The 19,158-nt window shown below is 45.0% G+C and overlaps 1 protein-coding gene across 1 annotated transcript in view; it reads left to right on the top strand.

Annotated features, from left to right (window-relative positions):
- Positions 1-19,158, top strand: part of LOC124622840 (hemicentin-2-like) — a 180,548-nt gene that overhangs the window by 131,103 nt on the left and 30,287 nt on the right. The window contains exon 4 of the mRNA XM_047148632.1: positions 7,657-7,944. Within this exon, the coding sequence (XP_047004588.1) occupies positions 7,657-7,944 (288 nt within the window). The remainder of the gene's footprint in view (positions 1-7,656; positions 7,945-19,158) is intronic.

Genomic DNA, 19,158 nt, shown 5'->3' with positions numbered 1-19,158 from the left:
ATCGGCGACAGAGAAGTACAACGTGAGTGAATTGTATCTGCGATCGCGCCGTGAATCAACGCTGGGATCTCGATGTATCACGGACATCTGCGCTGCCGCGACGTCTTTGTAATTTCATTACAGAAAGCGCCGGATTCCATGATTTATCCAAGCTGAAGCAGCCATTCTTTTAATTAAATTAGTCGCCAAGCAACTTTCAGTTACCTCTTTCACAACCAAGTCCCAGAAAGATGCAGTGCACGTTATAATTTCTACGTTTTCTCACAGGGTAGACTTCAGTGACCTGCATCACTATATCGGTCTGCCACAGCCGATTTATTAGGCTGTAAGAGCCTTATATACGTGCGGTGGATTATACGAATCGTTTGTCTGGATGTATGGAAGGCCACAATCACAGGGGATCTCGCATAAAGCAGCCTTTCTGAGCATAAGATAAAGTTTAATGGAACCCAAGAACGCTGCTGTCTTCGGTGTAGGACGAGAAGTCACTTACTTTATGCTTGCGAATGATCCGTCTTATTTCTGACTGTAGATGTCCCACTTATGACACGAAAGCCATGGATTTGAATCTTCCTGTGTTTTCTTCTGCACTGCTTATAGTCCACCTTTCGTTTCATTCATAGTGCCTTACATACGTGCTGTGGAGAATACTCTCTTTAGGCGTAGACGCTCGTCATGAAGACTGCTGTCGTCAGCAGTGATGTGTGTTCTGTGCACCAAAATTTGGGACAACTCATCGTCTGCGAAGGATGGTGGTAGCTATTTGCACGTAAGTATAAATCTGTATCCCTTGGGACATGCAGTGTATACGTTAAACACGATTTGAGCTCGAAAGGCTGGGGTACACAAGGTCATCTGCCAATGTGGCCTTTCAGACACCTGACAGACGATTCGTATAACCTATGAAAGATGTAAACAACACCGCACATACATCCGGCTCTTACAGCCTAATAAATCGGCTGTGGCACAGGGCTCTGCCGATGCAGGTCAGTCTAGCCTATGATGTACGAAAACGTTGAAATTTTAGCCTCTGCTTCATCTTTCTGGGACTCGGTTGTGAATGAAGAAACTGAAATTCGCGTCGCTACTAATTTAATTAAAAGAATATCTACTTCAGCTTGGATAAATCATGGAATCTGGCGCTTTCTGTAATGAACTTATAAAGACGTCGCGACAGCGCAGCTCTCAGTGATACATCGACATCCCAGCGTGGACTCAGTTTGCAGCCACAGATATAATTCATGTACGTTGTACTTATTTACTGCCGATCAACGTATCTGGCACCTGTATATCGGTTGCTGCGTGCAAAGTGAGACAGTGAAAATGGTTCAAATGGCTCTAACCACTATGGGACTTTAAACATCTGAGGCCATCAGTCCCCTAGAATTTACAATTACTTAAACCTCACTAACCTAAGGACATCACACACATCCGTGCCAGAGGCAGGATTCGAACCTGCAACCGTAGCGGTCGCGTGGTTCCAGACTGAAGCGCGTAGAACCGCTCGGCCACAGCGGCCGGCTTGAGGCAGTCGATGGTTTTAAAGGGATGAAGAGAGTACAGGAGCCTTCGACTCTCACTGAAGGTGACTGATCGATATACAGTCGAAATAGCAGAAGATGAATATAACTGTGACACAGTCACGCAGGAGGCAGGCGACCCTAATTATAATGCTCAGCACTTCTGTATTCAGGCTGATTTGCTCGCAGTGTCAGTGGTCGAAACAGCAGGCAAATAATGGATATTTCTCATACGTCGCATTTCGGAATTTATCTTTCATGAAACAACCAGGAGCGATTACTGCACATGTCTAGTTTTATGTCAAACGTACATTAGCATTCGCAGACTACCTTAAGCGAATGCGAACGTTTGTTTCACATACAAATTGAAACGCCATATGTACGTGAAGCAATCTCTCCTAGGTATCTGATGATGTATATATTTCGAAACGCGTCATATGATCACCAGTGTCATTCCTTGCATGACGTTTGACTTACCACTGCGACCCAGCCAGTCTGAATCCAGAACTTATGAGTATTATAAGAAGAAGCTGAGATTATGCGACTGCCCACGCGAAATTTAATGACGCAGTCTGAACCTTAAAATTACTACTGGTTCAGCAAAGGTTATTAATCTCAATCAATACACAAAATGTAAAGTGGAATTAGGTGCCAAGGAATAACTGGTGAAATTAAGCAAAATTTTCAGTAACATTATTTTACTCAAATTTGGTGCAAGACTTCACGATATTATTTTAAAAAAAGACCAACAACCGTTTAACAAATAAGTCACAATTTACGAAAGGAAATCGCTTTTAAATTAAAAAACTATTATAAAAAGTTTCACGTCAGTAAGAGGCAAGTACAGGCAAGCAATTTAACGTACACAACGCGACGCTGTATAATATTTCAAGCTCAGCTAAATTACAGGTGAATTTCACTCCATTCATTAAATGGCGCAGAATCTAAGTTGTCTGCAACATATAAAGACAATCCTGTTAACAAAAGTTCTCAAAATAGAAAAACCAAAACGCATGACTCATGCACACCGGGGGGACACTCACAGTTAATAACATTAACATTTCCAATATATATATATATATATATATATATATATATATATATATATATATATATATATATATATATATAACAAAAAATAAATTTTACAAATTTCTGATGGTTAACTTACGGCAAACACACACGCTCGCCAGGTAGGACTTGCGAACCTTCACAACATTATCCTTTCAAGGCAGTAGCTTCTACCCGTAATGAAATGGCGAACAATTGCATGGCAAGTAAACACACTAATAACCAACTACCTGTATACAACACATAAGCACGTTGAGTAAAAGCCTTAAAAGGTATTGAATTGGAAAAACACACAACAAGTTTTGCTGACTAGAAACAATATAAAAAATCCACTACGGCGTACGTCAACAACCTTGATTAATTGTAACCAAATATACATAAACACAAATTTACGTAAGTTACAGCTTCCAGATGAACAGGAATTCGTTATGCAATTGACTAGTTCTTACCACGAGGCAAAAGGAATTTTTCTTCTTTCTTAGAGTACCTTTTACACGTGAATCTTTTAATACTAGTTATGGCGGGCGAGAGAATGGATCAGGTCTTAGTGCCTTGCATTTGAAATAGTACAGTCATTGGTGCCTTAGACTTTCACAGACATGGTAGAGGCTAACAGTCGAATAAACCCGTAGATAAGCTGGGAGGGGCAGGAAGCAATCCGAACCACACATTTACTCTGACTCCCCCACCCCCACCCTCTCATCCTCAAAAGGGAACAGACGGTCCACCCTTTCCAACATTATCGCCATCCCGTGGGTGGGCAGACGAGAATGAATGGCGGGAAACCCCCCAAAAAATACGGCTGGTATAATTAACAAGAATAAGTACATTGAATTCAATTAAACATCATAAAATCTGTTAACAATCAATACTCAACTTCTGGTGCGTTACGACTTCCAGGACTGAACCTACGCAGCGACTTCCAAATGCTCTGCCGAGCCGCCCGCTGCCAGCCGTTTCAACCGACGCAGAAAGGCGCGCCGATTTTCAGAACCTCCTCGCTGGTCGACAGCATACGGCCGAACTGCAGAATAGGCCCCTTGCGGACCCACGCTCAGGAAGATTCCTTTCGCGACGAGCAGTTAACGCCCCATACCACGGAGCCGCTGCTGGCGTCACTTACGCTGATGCCGCGGTCTGCGTGCTGTTCCTCTAGCAACGGCAAAGAAGTCGCTTCTTCATGCCCCGACTGCTAACTCTCCTAGAGAGCCCACACAGCCACTTCTTAAACCCACGCGAACAGCCCACTTTTCCCCCTTCCCGCTAGAGGGAGACACCAAAGCCTTCAATTGCGACAAAGGCGCCACCGCCAGAAAACGGATGGCGACTGCTTCACGCTACGCGCTGCGGCGCGGTTATCAAAGCTAACTTTACTACGGCTCACAGTCATTGCACTGAATAAACACGAAAACGCACACATCGATTTCAACTTTTTCTGTAGCAGACAAATTCTAGAGCCTAAAACGGCTAAGGTGTATGCCACGGAGAACCACAGTTCAAGACGTCTGTCCAAGAACACAATGCGGTAACAAGCCATTGAGTACCAAAGATCTGGTGCCAGAACGTCGTGAGGCCAAGTCGCTGCGCGGCCTAGACGTTTACAGTTTGCCGCTTCAAGCAGTATCTGTTGGCAGCGTTCTCCAGGCTGGTGATCAGGCTTAGTCTGCCGGACACTGGCGGTGCGGCGCTTTAAGTACGGCGTGCACAGAAGAAGCTGTCGGGGCCTATTTCGGCCACCAGATGGGGCAGGTGGGGATAGATCGGAGCTAGGTGCATCTCCTAGGGGCGACGTGACTGTTGCCTGTCAGCGTGACAAGAGTCCGTGAGTGGCGGCGGTGACGTCCGGTGTTGTCTTCAACAACACCCCATGGTGGTTGTTCTCACTCGGAAGATGGGTTGTTTCGGCTGTCGTTGCTATGGACCCTGAGAGCTCGTGTATTGGCTGTCCCTCGCACTGTCCTGCTACGCACTTCGGATATAAGCCCAGACGAACCACAGACTAACCTACTTTTCTAATCTGTTTTGCATATTTCCACTCAGTAATGTCATACAACAATTTTCTGGGTGAATATTATCACTTAGAAGAAACTGATTCCACGAAAACGAGCAGTAACAATAAAATGTGATGCTCACTTGTACTCTTCAGGCACTTAAGGATTTTAAAAGCAGCTTCACAGTATATAATATGTATATTCATCGTAAATAATCCATTATAATTCAAGACCCAACCAGGTAATCGAAAGCGTTAATGTGGAGCTTCCGGGATTCAGGGAGGGGAGCCTGCACGGATCGGATCTGTTTCACAGATTAACGACAAAAGCTGGTGAGCTAGGCTGTTTGAAGGTTGCTTTTAAGCGGTTTTCCACTTCCACCAAGGTAAATACGGGGCTGGTATAAGTCCCGCCTGCGGTATACGCTACGGAAACACCTAGGATATGTTCTCAGACTTGAAAACGAAGTTTACTATTGACGGAGACAGATTCGGTACACAAATCCTGTACGGGGTTGCGAGGCGGCCAGTGATTGCGTCAAAAAGGGCATTCAACCGACAAGTGCCACTAAGACAACCCATTCTGAACCAGATTGGTCAGCCAAAACTCTGTGCCCCCCCACGCGCTCCATCCCGAGAGGGTCAAAGACCCTGTCTCACTGTGTGTGGGTACACAGCGACTGCCTGGAGGACCTTCACTGTGTGCACTGACGGAGTTCAGGATGGCAGGCAGCGATCGGGACGAGCAGGTAGAGGTCTGCCAACAAACCGACGTGCCCAGACCAGGGACTCGACCGCTGTAAAATCGCCCACACACAGGCGAAGGTGTCGGGGCAAAACTGCATGGCGGGTGGGATCGACCGACTGATCGGCCTGTGTATAGGGGCCTCAACACTGCCAAGATGCATATGACAATAGCAACTCGGCACACACACTGGAAAAGGCGAATAAGAAGAATCCATCAACATTCGAAAAGAATGATATTTATTACCAATTATAAGCTATCACTGGCTTAGAAAGTAGTTTACCATGCGTAAAAGGTTTCCAGTGATACAAAATGTGTGACAGGTAGAAAAGCAGCAGTGTTTAAATCTAAACGAAAATAATTTTTCCTGGACCACTTCTTCCGTTCCATAGACAAGTTTGTATTTAAAAAGTGGTAAGCTGCAAAAAGATTCTACCTCTTAAGCGCAGTTACATGAGTATCACGGAGGAATCTTTTATTAGTTAATGTTACAATAATTTGGGATACACAGCATGTAAGCTAACTCGTTCCACATCATTTCGATAAAAAGGTCGACCGTAAGAGCTATGAAAAATGTACCTAATTAACGTACAGTAAAGAATCAGAATATCTTATCGTGTTTGTTCGTTTTATTATAAGTCTTTTGGTCGAAATGTTCATTTGCTTCCTAATACAGTGGTGCACAGCGCTTAAGGAGGGAACTATCTTTCACATCATGTGACACTAAACATATCTCGATGAAACCTGGACCATACAAAGAAAAAACTGCTACAGTGCGTAATGTAACTGACAGAAGTATTGAAGGTCATCAGTCCCCTAGAACGTAGAACTACTGAAACCTAACTAACCTAAGGACATCACACACATCCATGCCCGAGGCAGGATTCGAACCTGCGACCCTAGCGGTCGCGCGGTTCCAGACTGTAGCGCCTAGAACCGCTCGGTCACACCGGCCGGTGAGAAATCAGTACCCAGAAGAACCGCCTCTGGTCGTAATAACGGTCTTGATATGCCTCGACATGAATCAAACAGAGCTTGGATGGTGTGTACAGGTACAGCTGCCCATGCAGCTTCAACACGTTACCACAGTTCATCAAGAGCAGTGACTGGCGTATTGTGACGAGCCAGTTGCTCGGCCACCATTGACCAGACGTATTCAGTTGGTGAGAGACCTGGAGAATGTGCTGGCCAGGGCAGCAGTCGAACATTTTCTGTATCTAGAAAGACCCGTACAGGACCTGCAACATGCGGTCGTGCATCATCCTGCTGAAATGTAGGGTTTCACAGGCATCGAATGAAGTTAGAGCCACGGGTCGTAACACATATGAAATGTAACGTCCACTGTTCAAAGTGCCGTCATTGCGAACAAGACGTGTAACCAATGGCACCCCACACCATCACGCCGGGTGATACGCCAGTGTGGCGATGACGAATACACGCTTCCAATGTGTGTTCACCGCGATGTCACCAAACACGGATGTGACCATGATGATGCTGTAAACAGAACCTGGATTCATCAGAAAAAAATGTCGTTTTGCCATTCGTGCACCCAGGTTCGTCGTTGAGTACATCATCACAGGGGCTCCTGTCTGTGATGCAGCGTCAAGGGTAACCGCAGCCTTGGTCTCCGAGCTGATAGTCCAAGCTGCTGCAAACACCGTCGAACTGCTCGTGCAGATGGTTGTTGTCTTGCAAATGTCCCCACCTGTAGACTCAGGGATCGAGACGTGGCTGCACGTTCCGTTACAGCCAAGCGGATAAGATGCCTGTCATATCGACTGCTAGTTATACGAGGCCTTTGGGATCCAGCACGGCGTTCCGTATTACCCTCCTGAACCCACCGATTCCATATCCTGCTAACAGTCATTGGATCTAGACCAACGCGAGCAGCAATGCCGCGATACGATAAACCGCAATCTCGATAGGCAACAGTCCGACCTTTCTCAAAGTAGGAAACGTGATGCTACGCATTTCTCCTCCTTACACGATGCGTCAGAACAACGTTTCACCAGGCAACGCCGGTCAACTCCTATTCGTGTATCAGAAGTGGGTTGGAAACTTTTCTCATGTCAGCACATTGTAGGCGTCGCCACCGGCGCCAACCTTCTGTGAAAGCTCTGAAAAGCTAATCATTTGCATATCACAGCATCTTCTTCCTGCCGGCAAATATCGCGTCAGTAGCACGTCAACTTCGTGGTGTAGCAATTTTAATGGCCAGTAGTGTACTTTTGTCCGTAAGTTTAGCACACCAGACTTGATATCTTACAGTGACTGTCCCGCGGCGTAGTCGACTGTCGGAGCTGACGAGGTGTGTCGGTGCCCGCGGGCAGTGCCGCAGGTGGAGATCGCGGGCGGGCCGGACCTGTACGTGCGCGCGGGCAGCACGGTGTCGCTGCGCTGCGAGGTGCGGCAAGCCCCCGACGCGCCCGCCTACGTGCTGTGGTTCCACGACGGCGAGCGCGTGCTCGACTACGCAGACATGCGCGTGGAGCGCGCCGCCCCGGACACCACCGTGGCGCAGCTGTCGGTGCGCGACGCCGCCCAGCGCCACTCCGGCAACTACACCTGCAGGCCCAGCAACATGCAGCCCGCCACCGTCTTCCTGCACGTGCTCGACGGTAAGGCTTCCGCCGACCCAACCCTGGTCGGTCGTGCCTCAAGATATTTGTCTTCACAGGTACCCCATAGCCTCCATGAGATGCTGGGTAACATATTGCAGTCATCAGACCATTACTCTGCAGTAGGTAAACATGGCGTTAGCATTCTTATCACTAACTAGCGATCCGCCCTGGCTACGCACGGTTAGCACTAATTGCCACAACGTTACTGCACTTGGCCACCGGTGACCATTGTTGGGAGCGTGCGGTGTCATTACGGTAAAGAGATTATAACAACCCTACTACAACAAAGGTCAGCATTTAATAACGATTGTGATGTTGCTCACGCTGTTAAATACTGCATTTTCGGGCAACAACAGTCATATTAGGTGGCAGGTGTCATTAGAGCAAAGTTAATTGTCATTTCATGTAATAATGAAAAAACTAGGCACTCATCTTTTTGTGTTTCCCACGCTGGTCTCGTCGTAAAATCATGACTCAATCGTTGAAAATCTAGGTGGTTATGATTCCAAGCTCGGATGCAAAGAGGCCTAGGTTTTATTCTGCTATATTCAAAAGTTATGTAGATGCGCTTCACAAACCATCCTTGAAGATTACACTTTTGCTGGACAATGGTGATGTAAAAAAAAAAAAATCAGCACTCCGAATTTAAGTTACACTTCCTTTAAATTGCTTTTATTGCAATATCACGTGACATACTAACATCACTTCACAATACAAAACATACTTGAAAACATCTTCCTCACAGTCACTGTTAAAGTTCACGTTTTATAGCTGACTACGTTAAGCGTCTTTCCAACATGACATCCAAGACTTGACTTTCTCAAGGTCCGACACTCTAACAAGTTAACTACTAACTAACTAACTAACTAACAATCGCTTACGTGCCCAAAAATCGGAGTTACAAGTAGGTCAAAGATCATAGTGACAAAAGAAAGAATACACATAAGAATAATATCATTGAAATATAAACATATTGATGTATCACAAATGAAATCAAATCTGAATGTTGTCTCAGAAATATGTCAACTACATTGCAGAAACGCAGTAGAATATAGCTTGTATCGAGAGGTTCAGGTGAGGTGCCGTAATGGTTGCGTAATTGAAGTACCGTTACAAGATACAGAGGTGGTTAAGGAGAACGCGTTGCATTGTGAATGGATTCAGAACATTTGTGCAGATGCTACTACGTGCTTCAGTGGGCTCATGAAATATTTATGTTGACAAATTTAGCACCATTCTTATCCATCAGAGATCATTGGAACGAAATGGTTCAAATGGCTCTGAGCACTATGGGACTCAACTGCTGTGGTCATCAGTCCCCTAGAACTTAGAACTACTTAAACCTAACTAACCTAAGGACATCACACACATCCATGCCCGAGGCAGGAGTCGAACCTGCGACCGTAGCAGTCGCACGGTTCCGGACTGCGCGCCTAGAACCGCGAGACCACCGCGGTCGGCAATCATTGGAACGGCGGAATGTTCCTTGGACTAGAAGAAGGCCCAGATCATAGCAATCTATGAAAAGGGTAGAAAATCGGATGCACATAATTACCGGCCAATTTCACAGACATCGATTTGTTGTAGAATCGTGGAACATGTTTTGTGTTCATACCTGTCTAGACTCTGAGAAACTCATCTGCAGAAACCAGCACGGTTTTAGTAAACAGCGGTCGTGCGAGACACAGCTGGCCCTCTTTGTGCATGATATACAACAGGCTCTAGATACCGGCTCCCAGGTTGATGCCATATTTCTCGACTTTCGAAAGGCGTTCGACTCAGTTCCGCACTGTCGCTTGCTACAAAAAGTGCGCGCTTACGGTCTATCCGATGACATATGGGGGTGGATAGAAAGTTTTCTAACAGACAGGGAGCAGTACGTCTTCCTGAAAGGGGTAACTTCAACAGAAACAAGAGTAACTTCAGGTGTGCCCCATGGCAGCGTATTAGGTCCTTTGCTTTTTACAATTTACATAAACGATCTGGTTGATGGTATTGACAGCGGCCTTAGACTGTTTGCCGATGATGCTGTAGTCTACAGGAAAGAAGTATCACACGAAAGTTGTGAACAAATCAATGAGGATCTGCAGAAAATAAATGCGTGGCGTAAAGACTGGCAGTTATCTCCCAATATTAGTAAGTGTAACCAACTGTGTATAACAAGGCGAAAATCCCCATTAACGTATGTGTGCAAAATAAATGATCAGTCTCTGGAAGCGGTAACATCAGTCAAGTATCTGGATGTGACTATTCGAAATGATCTCAAATGGAATGATCAGATTACACAAGTAAAGGGTAAGGCGAACTCTAGATTGCGGTTTATTGGTAGAATCCTGAAGCGATGCAGTCCTTCAAGAGTATTGTTCGTCTGTATGGGACCCTTACCAGTTGGGTCAGATTAAAGAGATTGAGAAGGTCCAAAGAAGAACGGCAATATCCGTGACATAGTTTTAGCCATCGCGAGACCGTTACAAATATCATAGAAAGTTTGAAGTGGGACACACTTGCAGATAGACGACGCGTTAAACAGAAGGGGCTGCTCACTGAATTCCGAAATCCAATCTTCACCGTGGATGTAGAGCATATATTATCACTACCAACTTTCAAATCGCGTAATGATCATCATTCAAATATATGGGAAATAACAGCTCGTACTGAGGCGTTCAGACAGTTGTTTTTCCCTCGCGCTATCCGCGAGTGGAACATAGGGGGGGGGGGGGGAATATGACTTTGGCGCGATTTGTGCCCTCCGCCACTCACCGCTTGGTGGCTTGCGGAGTATATATGTAGATGTAGATATAGAAATGTTATGATCAAAACTCACGATAAGCCAACCGAAGCGCCCACATTCCCAGATGCAATAACATTGTTGTCGACTTGTCGACTGATAACCAGGAGCTTCCAAAGAGCAAGTCAATGAGTGATGTTCTCGAGCGTTAGCGAGTATCACCACACGCTCTTAATTCGATTCTTGAGACCACATAGTCCTCAGTCTTTTAGCCACTTCAGTGTATTGAGGAACACTCCCCTGTTTTCTTTGCATTTTTATTCGTAAACATAACCGAGTTCTAATTTAATAAGGAGACACTCACACCATAAAACTAACTCAATAACCGGACTGGACAATAAGTTGCATGTAAATAAAACCTATCGAAAGAAGCAAAGCAATTTCGTTAAGATTTTAATACAGACAGCGAAATCAGTGAATCCAAATATCCAAGCCAAGCAAATTCAGTGGTAGTTTTGTGTTCTCAAACGTAAGATTGCGGCGTTTAATTCTGTAACTGATAGAAAGTAAAATGGATTATTAACTTTAAATATCTGGGAGAAACTAATGCAGAGAGAAAGGAATATAAAAATTGGTAATGCATATAAGAAGTACTGAAACAGAAAGAGCATATTCTTTCATTAAAATATCTAACAAGAAATGCCTATTTGGAAAAAGGAAACTGAATCCCCATATCACATTGGTAAGACGTGATTGGCTATTTGTATGTGAATGTTTAATGATGAACCATAAGCTCAACAGAATATAAGTACCTGAAACGCGGATATCAGAGAAATAGTGGGTGCAGTACAAACTATAGCAGATTGGAAAACCAGAAATAAGGAAGAAACGAACTAGAAAGAAACATCAAAGAAACAGAATTTACAAAAAGAAACCTTTAAGGATAAAATATTATCTTTAGAGGGCTTTCAAGGAAGAAAAAAGAGGAAACTGGGAACAATACGGACAGAAGTAAGGAAAAAAACACATAGAAGAAGATGAATGGGTGTTGGAAAAATCGGAAACATCATAGGAGGAATAGGGACTGAAAATGCTACGCGATTCTAGTTGGTCAATACGAAGAAACAAAGAAACAACAGTGCTTATAGACATCATCAATCAGACAAACAAAAAAGAGGAAATTAGAGGTGTAACTGTTATCATAGACTTAGCTTCCCTCTCGGCATCTCCCAGCTGTTTTCCACCTGTCCAGTACTGAACCAGTATCTTTCACATTGTCAGCGTTATCAATGCTTTCCACATTACTCTCTTCCATCTACTTTATCTCCTAACCTTCTAATTTTCTCGATCTTCCTCTGATCAGTCAGCTTCTTTTCCGTTTTTATTCATATTCGACAATAACGTTGTGAGAAAATTACTCAATTTGCTATCAATAAAATAGAAATTACTTAAATTTTTATCATGTGCACAATGATCTTGACTCACTAATGTCTTGGATTAACTGTAGAAGAGAGCCCAAAGTCCCTAATGTTGTCACGCGACATAAATGCATAAATAGATGAAGAAGAAGAGAACTTGCATTGTGATAATGGACGCAGTATGTCCCACACTGATAAAAGCAACATGACCTCATGTCCGAAGGAGGGCCAATAGAACCACTAATGTTCTCTATAGATGAAGTACGAACATTACGAGAGCTATTTATGGCTGTGGTCGCTCCTCGCCTCCAACAGTCCACCACGTTTTTTATTCAGCCATCCTTCCTCCTGTAGAACTCTGGCCTTCAGTACGTCGTACATACATCCCTTCCACGTCCTCTATTGCATCCCCTCTATGGAGCAAGTTGAAGTCTGTCTTTTATTCAACTCTCAACAAGTGATTTGCCAAGATCTGCTTCGTCCTTTCCTTATATTACTATTGCGGAAAACAGAGTGGAGTTAGATTTCTGCTGTTACTTGTATTACTTGTGCTTCACCTATTGGATGGCAGCGTTATTCCCTTCTCTCTGTAAGCCACATATTGTTGTCAGCTGAAGGCGTACGTCTTCAACATTGTTTTCTGCTCCGGCTAAATATTCGGTTTTCTGCGTCTTAACATTTTCGCGACGGAACCAGAGAATTCTTGCATTGACAGTTTTCCAGTCGTACAGCAAGATAGTCTCGCTTGTGTGGTGCATAGAACTTCTAAGCTGCCAGATCCTTCGATAATTACATAGACAACACAAGGGAGCGTCTCTGAATTGCTTAACCACATACTGTTGGAATTCCCACTCATCTCGACTCAAATAAAGAGAGCTGTATGTTGCTGCTCTTTGACGTGTTAGTAAGATCCAGAAGGGAAAAACGTACCTGAACGATACGTCCTGGTGGTGTCCACTAGTGATGTTCCTTTTTATATGCCTGAGTGTTTCAGATCATACGATACTCAGGCAATGCTGTCTAAGAACGTTTTCATGTACAAATCTGTTTCCGGAATAAAGACATGGTTCAGTGACAATATTCGTATATCTGTTAATTTTTCTATGACGTAATTCAACTATTACGAATGCTTGATTTAGGTTGCATCATTTCAAACGACGCACACACACGAATTTATTGCATGTGTAGTTACAGTGGTATGATCGTCGGAACATGTGTTAAAAGCAGCCGTCCAGCTGCCTCAGTCACTGGCTATGTGCTCTGTCTATAAAGTATTCGTTATCACTTCTGTATTTTCATATTCTTCCTTCATCTTCTCCAGCAGGTACGGCAAGATGTATGTAGAGCACTGGTCGCTTTATAATAAGACCACTGATACCAGTGTTGCAGGATGGCCACTTCTGCTTCCAAAGTGGGACGTGTTGCATATCGTCTCTCTCTCTCTCTCTCTCTCTCTCTCTCTCGCTCTCTCTCTCGCTCTCTCTGCCTCTCTCACTCCCCTATTTTCCTTTTTTGATAAAGAGTGTCGGTTTATTATGCATGGAACAGTGGATGAAAATATTTGTAAGTTGTGACGTCGCGTATATTTCGCATATTCAAATGGTTCAAATGGCTCTGAGCACTATGGGACTTAACTCCTGAGGTCATCAGTCCCCTAGAACTTAGAACTACTTAAACCTAACTAACCTAAAGACACCACACACATCCATGCCCGAGGCAGGATTCGAACCTACGACCGTAGCAGTCACGCGGTGCCGGACTGAAGTGCCTAGAACCGTTCGGCCACAAGGTCGGCTCTTCACATATTCGTATTAGCGTCTGAGATATTCGCTTATAATCATCAACGCTGCTACGTACACAAGAAATTCCGAGCAAAGGCACTAAGTTGGGTTACAACAATTTACTTATAGTGTGAATACACACCGCTGGCTCAAAAATTCGCTTGGTTTGTTTAAAACTGTAGTAGTTAATCTCCACTAAATAAATATAGTTGCAGAGAGAGACACTATATAATCACCTACATAGCTGCACTATTACATCAATGTCATGTAAATTGCTTGCTAAATACTGACCTTTTATACTGTTAATTATGATTTGAATAATATTTACGGCAGTGAAAACAAGATTTTTACCACTCACAAAGTTATTCATAAGCAACCCTGAGCCTCATATTATTATTAGTTATCTTTGCATTAATCGCGTATATTTAATGAAAAGTTTTCTGCAAAAAATACTCTCTCTTCTCGATAGCAAAAATATTTAAAATAATTTTTCCTGATGTCTTGTGGGTTAAGATTGGAAGTCGTGTGACTAATTATGTTTCACGTAATGGCTGCCACTGTGCCATTAAGACAAAAGAATGGCCGATGGTCAGTAATAAAATTTGAATTCTAGCGATAGTTAATTATTTCCACTTAATTCTATTCACATGGATGGAGAGGTATGAAATGAGATTAAAAGGATCAATACTTATTGTAAATATATTGTGGGAAAACTTTCGTACGAGTACCAAAATAGTGCGTTCAGGAGCAGCCTCGAACATAAGCGCCTAGGGGGTTTGAGACTTGACATCAGAGTGGTCAATCTATTCAGCCAAGTCTTTAACACACAGTTATATAGAAATTCTATGACATGATACACTTATTGGCTTTGTTGTTATTGGTATTTGTCACACAGAAATATATTGATTATTAATATTGTTATGTTCAAGAAATGTGAAAGTGGAGAGTTCTTCTCATTCCAAAATAATATTTCAACATTTATGGAACGTTTATATACACTCCTGGAAATGGAAAACAGAACACATTGACACCGGTGTGTCAGACCCACCATACTTGCTCCGGACACTGCGAGAGGGCTGTACAAGCAATGATCACACGCACGGCACAGCGGACACACCAGGAACCGCGGTGTTGGCCGTCGAATGGCGCTAGCTGCGCAGCATTTGTGCACCGCCGCCGTCAGTGTCAGCCAGTTTGCCGTGGCATACGGATCTCCATCGCAGTCTTTAACACTGGTAGCATGCCGCGACAGCGTGGACGTGAACCGTATGTGCAGTTGACGGACTTTGAGCGAGGGCGTATAGTGGGCATGCGGGAGGCCGGGTGGACGTACCGCCGAATTGCTCAACACGTGGGGCGTGACGTCTCCACAGTACATCGATGTTGTCGCCAGTGGTCGGCGGAAGGTGCACGTGCCCGTCGACCTGGGACCGGACCGCAGCGACGCACGGATGCACGCCAAGACCGTAGGATCCTACGCAGTGCCGTAGGGGACCGCACCCCCACTTCCCAGCAAATTAGGGACACTGTTGCTCCTGGGGTATCGGCGAGGACCATTCGCAACCGTCTCCATGAAGCTGGGCTACGGTCCCGCACATCGTTAGGCCGTCTTCCGCTCACGCCCCAACATCGTGCAGCCCGCCTCCAGTGGTGTCGCGACAGGCGTGAATGGAGGGACGAATGGAGACGTGTCGTCTTCAGCGATGAGAGTCGCTTCTGCCTTGGTGCCAATGATGGTCGTATGTGTGTTTGGCGCCGTGCAGGTGAGCGCCACAATCAGGACTGCATACGACCGAGGCACACAGGGCCAACACCCGGCATCATGGTGTGGGGAGCGATCTCCTACACTGGCCGTACACCACTGATGATCGTCGAGGGGACACTGAATAGTGCACGGTACATCCAAACCGTCCTCGAACCCATCGTTCTACCATTCCTAGACCGGCAAGGGAACTTGCTGTTCCAACAGGACAATGCACGTCTGCATGTATCCCGTGCCACCCAACGTGCTCTAGAAGGTGTAAGTCAACTACCCTCGCCAGCAATATCTCCGGATCTGTCCCCCATTGAGCATGTTTGGGACTGGATGAAGCGTCGTCTCACGCGGTCTGCACGTCCAGCACGAACGCTGGTTCACCTGAGGCGCCAGGTGGAAATGGCATGGCAAGCCGTTCCACAGGACTACATCCAGCATCTCTACGATCGTCTCCATGGGAGAATAGCAGCCTGCATTGCTGTGAAAGGTGGATATACACTGTACTAGTGCCGACATTGTGCATGCTCTGTTGCCTGTGTCTATGTGCCTGTGCTTCTGTCAGTGTGAGCATGTGATGTATCTGACCCCAGGAATGTGTCAATAAAGTTTCCCCTTCCTGGGACAATGAATTCACGGTGTTCTTATTTCAATTTCCAGGAATGTACATAAATATGCATTGTCGTATTCGTTGTTGATAATGTTCACCTGTGGTTATCGTAACTTTTACTACAACAGGCTTTCCAGTAGACGGTATAGGAGGTAACTTTGTGATGGGACCTCCATTACTATGGCGAGTGCGGAGCCGAGAATGCTTTCTCAACAGCAACCTTGTTTATTAATCGATAATTCCACGCAGGAAATCCTTAAATGCTACCCAGGAGCTCTTTGTGGCTGGTGGGTAGCACAATGTGACGCCGTAACAGCGGCTGGCAGAGACGGTGGCCTAGCTAACAGAAGTCGGGCGACAGCTCCACAGTACACTGACCTTGCGGTCGAACTGGTGTAGGCTACATACACCACAAAGCTGCTTCCCGGGCACGCTGGCGCCCCGAACGGAACATAGGAGTCTCGAAAATGGCACCTAATGGGCGGCTTCCATCAGCAAATCTATTTCAAAGCCCAGCGCCACGGGACTAAGTGACGGCTCGTAGACCAGCGGCTTTGCCTAGTTGGTAATGCTGCTCGACGAGGCTATAGCTGCTTGGGCACACGTTTGGCTGGTGTCTGGCGCAGAGACTGCATCGGTCGACTGCTTGGTGCCGATGGAACGCTGCTAACGGCTGAGCGTGGAGCGTATATACTCGCTTCGGCCGGGTGTGTCATGACAAGAGCTGCACCCCCGTCACATAGCGGGCTACAGAAATGCAGTGTTTCGCTACAGCATGTAGTAAACTAGTCCGTGTTACAGAACACTGCTCCAGCGTTATTTCAGTGGTAGCTCGGAATTACGAGTACGTAGGCGGCTGCCCTGCGTAACCATTGACTGCTTGCGAGGACCTATCTGAGGCATATGCCGCAGCGGTAGTGTCAGCAGCTTTAAAGTACCGTCATTGGATTTTCATACGAAAATGTGTAACGACATGAAAAAATTTCCACTTTGTGTAATTAGTGATGCGGACAAATGACCGTAACAAAGAGAAAGAGGGCAACATCCGATTACAAGTTTAGTAATGAACTTCGTTGTCGCTTCACAATGTTTATATATTTTGAAGCCATACTAGGGACCGATTTAAATTAAGTTGAACGCACAGAATCAGCAGTAGGGAAGGAAAATTGATGAAGTTTGTAGAACGGTTTTGAGAATATTGATCTCAAGAGAAATTCACAAATAACTCATCAACGCGTGCTGTAGAAGAGTACTGCCGCATGACAGCTCCTACTATCGTAAGAAGGTGTTATGGCCTTTACTAAAGTATAACAGCTATGGTACAGCTGAAGAAAAAGAGAGAATAATTGTGGTACAGTAATTTAGGGAATCGGTATTTGAAGAAAAACGAGAGTTTCGCTCCCAAAACCGTATATCTCGTGTAGGAGTCATGAAAATAAGAGACAATATCGCTAGTATAGTTACGAAGTATTTGAATAATTCGATGAATAATTCGTGTATGTTCTAATAGATTTCCTTCGAACGTAACAGCAACGTATACTTGGTTCAGCGAATTATTTGAGTACTGTTCTGCAAGGGACCATTGACTGGCGAAAAAGAAAACGCAGCACAAAAAAAAATTAATCTATAGTTATAAAACTTGGGGAATGCGTTTGTCTAGGTAATATACTTGGCTTATTAACGATGCGATATCACAGGTTAATGTAAGCACGGCATAAGCCATTGCAAAAGTCAAATGCTGGTGCATTAATAACCGGTGTAAGTAGCAGAATGTTCAATACAAAAAAAGGAATGTCCTCTCTGACCAGGAAACATTTTTTTAAGAAGGCTGATTTCTTACGGAGCTCTTTCGACCCACAAGCCTCCCTGTGTGAATTCGTGGCGCTTTGTTTGTAGGCTTCCTCTCAGAGCACGTGACGTTCCCGAATTTTCGACACGTTGTCGCTTTTTAAGGCAAGTAAAAACATCTGCTCTTAGCCAGAAAAAGTCACACATCTTCACGTGCCCATTCTTGACGGTATGTCCCAGAAGCTGCAGGGGGTCCATCAGTTTTCGGCACACTTCTCACTGCCCGCCATGTTCTTCACATGATGTCATTCTTAAACGAGGCGAGGACACCTCCCCTACTCCCTGTGCGGTTGCAGAATGGTCCGAGTGTCCGCGACTCGGGCGCCCACGGCATGGGGTCGGCCTCTGTTCTCGTCTTGGGCCGTTAGCGTTATGGGTCGGCGAAAGTGGCCCCCAGCGGAACAGTATTGTAAAATTTGTCGCATCGGCATCTGGTTCGTGCTTTTCTTTTTACTGCTGCGGTGAACTTTCTCAGGACACTACCAAATGAAGTAGTATTCCACTCGTCACTCCAATTACTGATTACACATCTTCATTCTGTTTCAAACTGACTATCAGTGCTACAACAAAATAGTAAAAATGATGATTTGACACAACAGCTGTATGTCACGCTATTAAAACTAGCAGACTTTCTTGACTTGTGCTTCACACTGTTAGGATATTGACTGATATTTAATTAGTGCACTCTCCTGGATTGCACAGGTATACCGCAAAGGTATGGCGAGACTTTCGGTGAACATTTCTCACACGCAGAGGAAGATGGTATGCTGTATGCCCATGGATCCGGAAGCGCTTTTTTTGCATCTTAGAACTCTACTTCCACAACTCTTCAACGTTTTAATCATGGGAAACACACAAGAAAAGAACGCATTAGCATCGTATGAAACACTTCCATAAATGAAAAGTTCAAAGTGCCTTGCGTTAGCAAGGAGACATGCGTCAACCCGCCGTCCCACTGAATCCCTAATGCGCTGATGTCTTCCTGGAGAATTGTGTATTGTTTGTGATCCTTCCACGAAAGAGGCTCGAAGACTCTGTACATCTCGTGCAGGGGTTAGCAGAGACCGGGTACT

Source organism: Schistocerca americana, chromosome 7 (genome assembly GCF_021461395.2).
Source record: "Schistocerca americana isolate TAMUIC-IGC-003095 chromosome 7, iqSchAmer2.1, whole genome shotgun sequence".
NCBI classification, from domain to species: Eukaryota; Metazoa; Arthropoda; class Insecta; order Orthoptera; family Acrididae; genus Schistocerca; species Schistocerca americana.
Note: the sequence above shows the minus strand (reverse complement) of the source record. Positions and strands in the feature narration are given on the sequence as shown.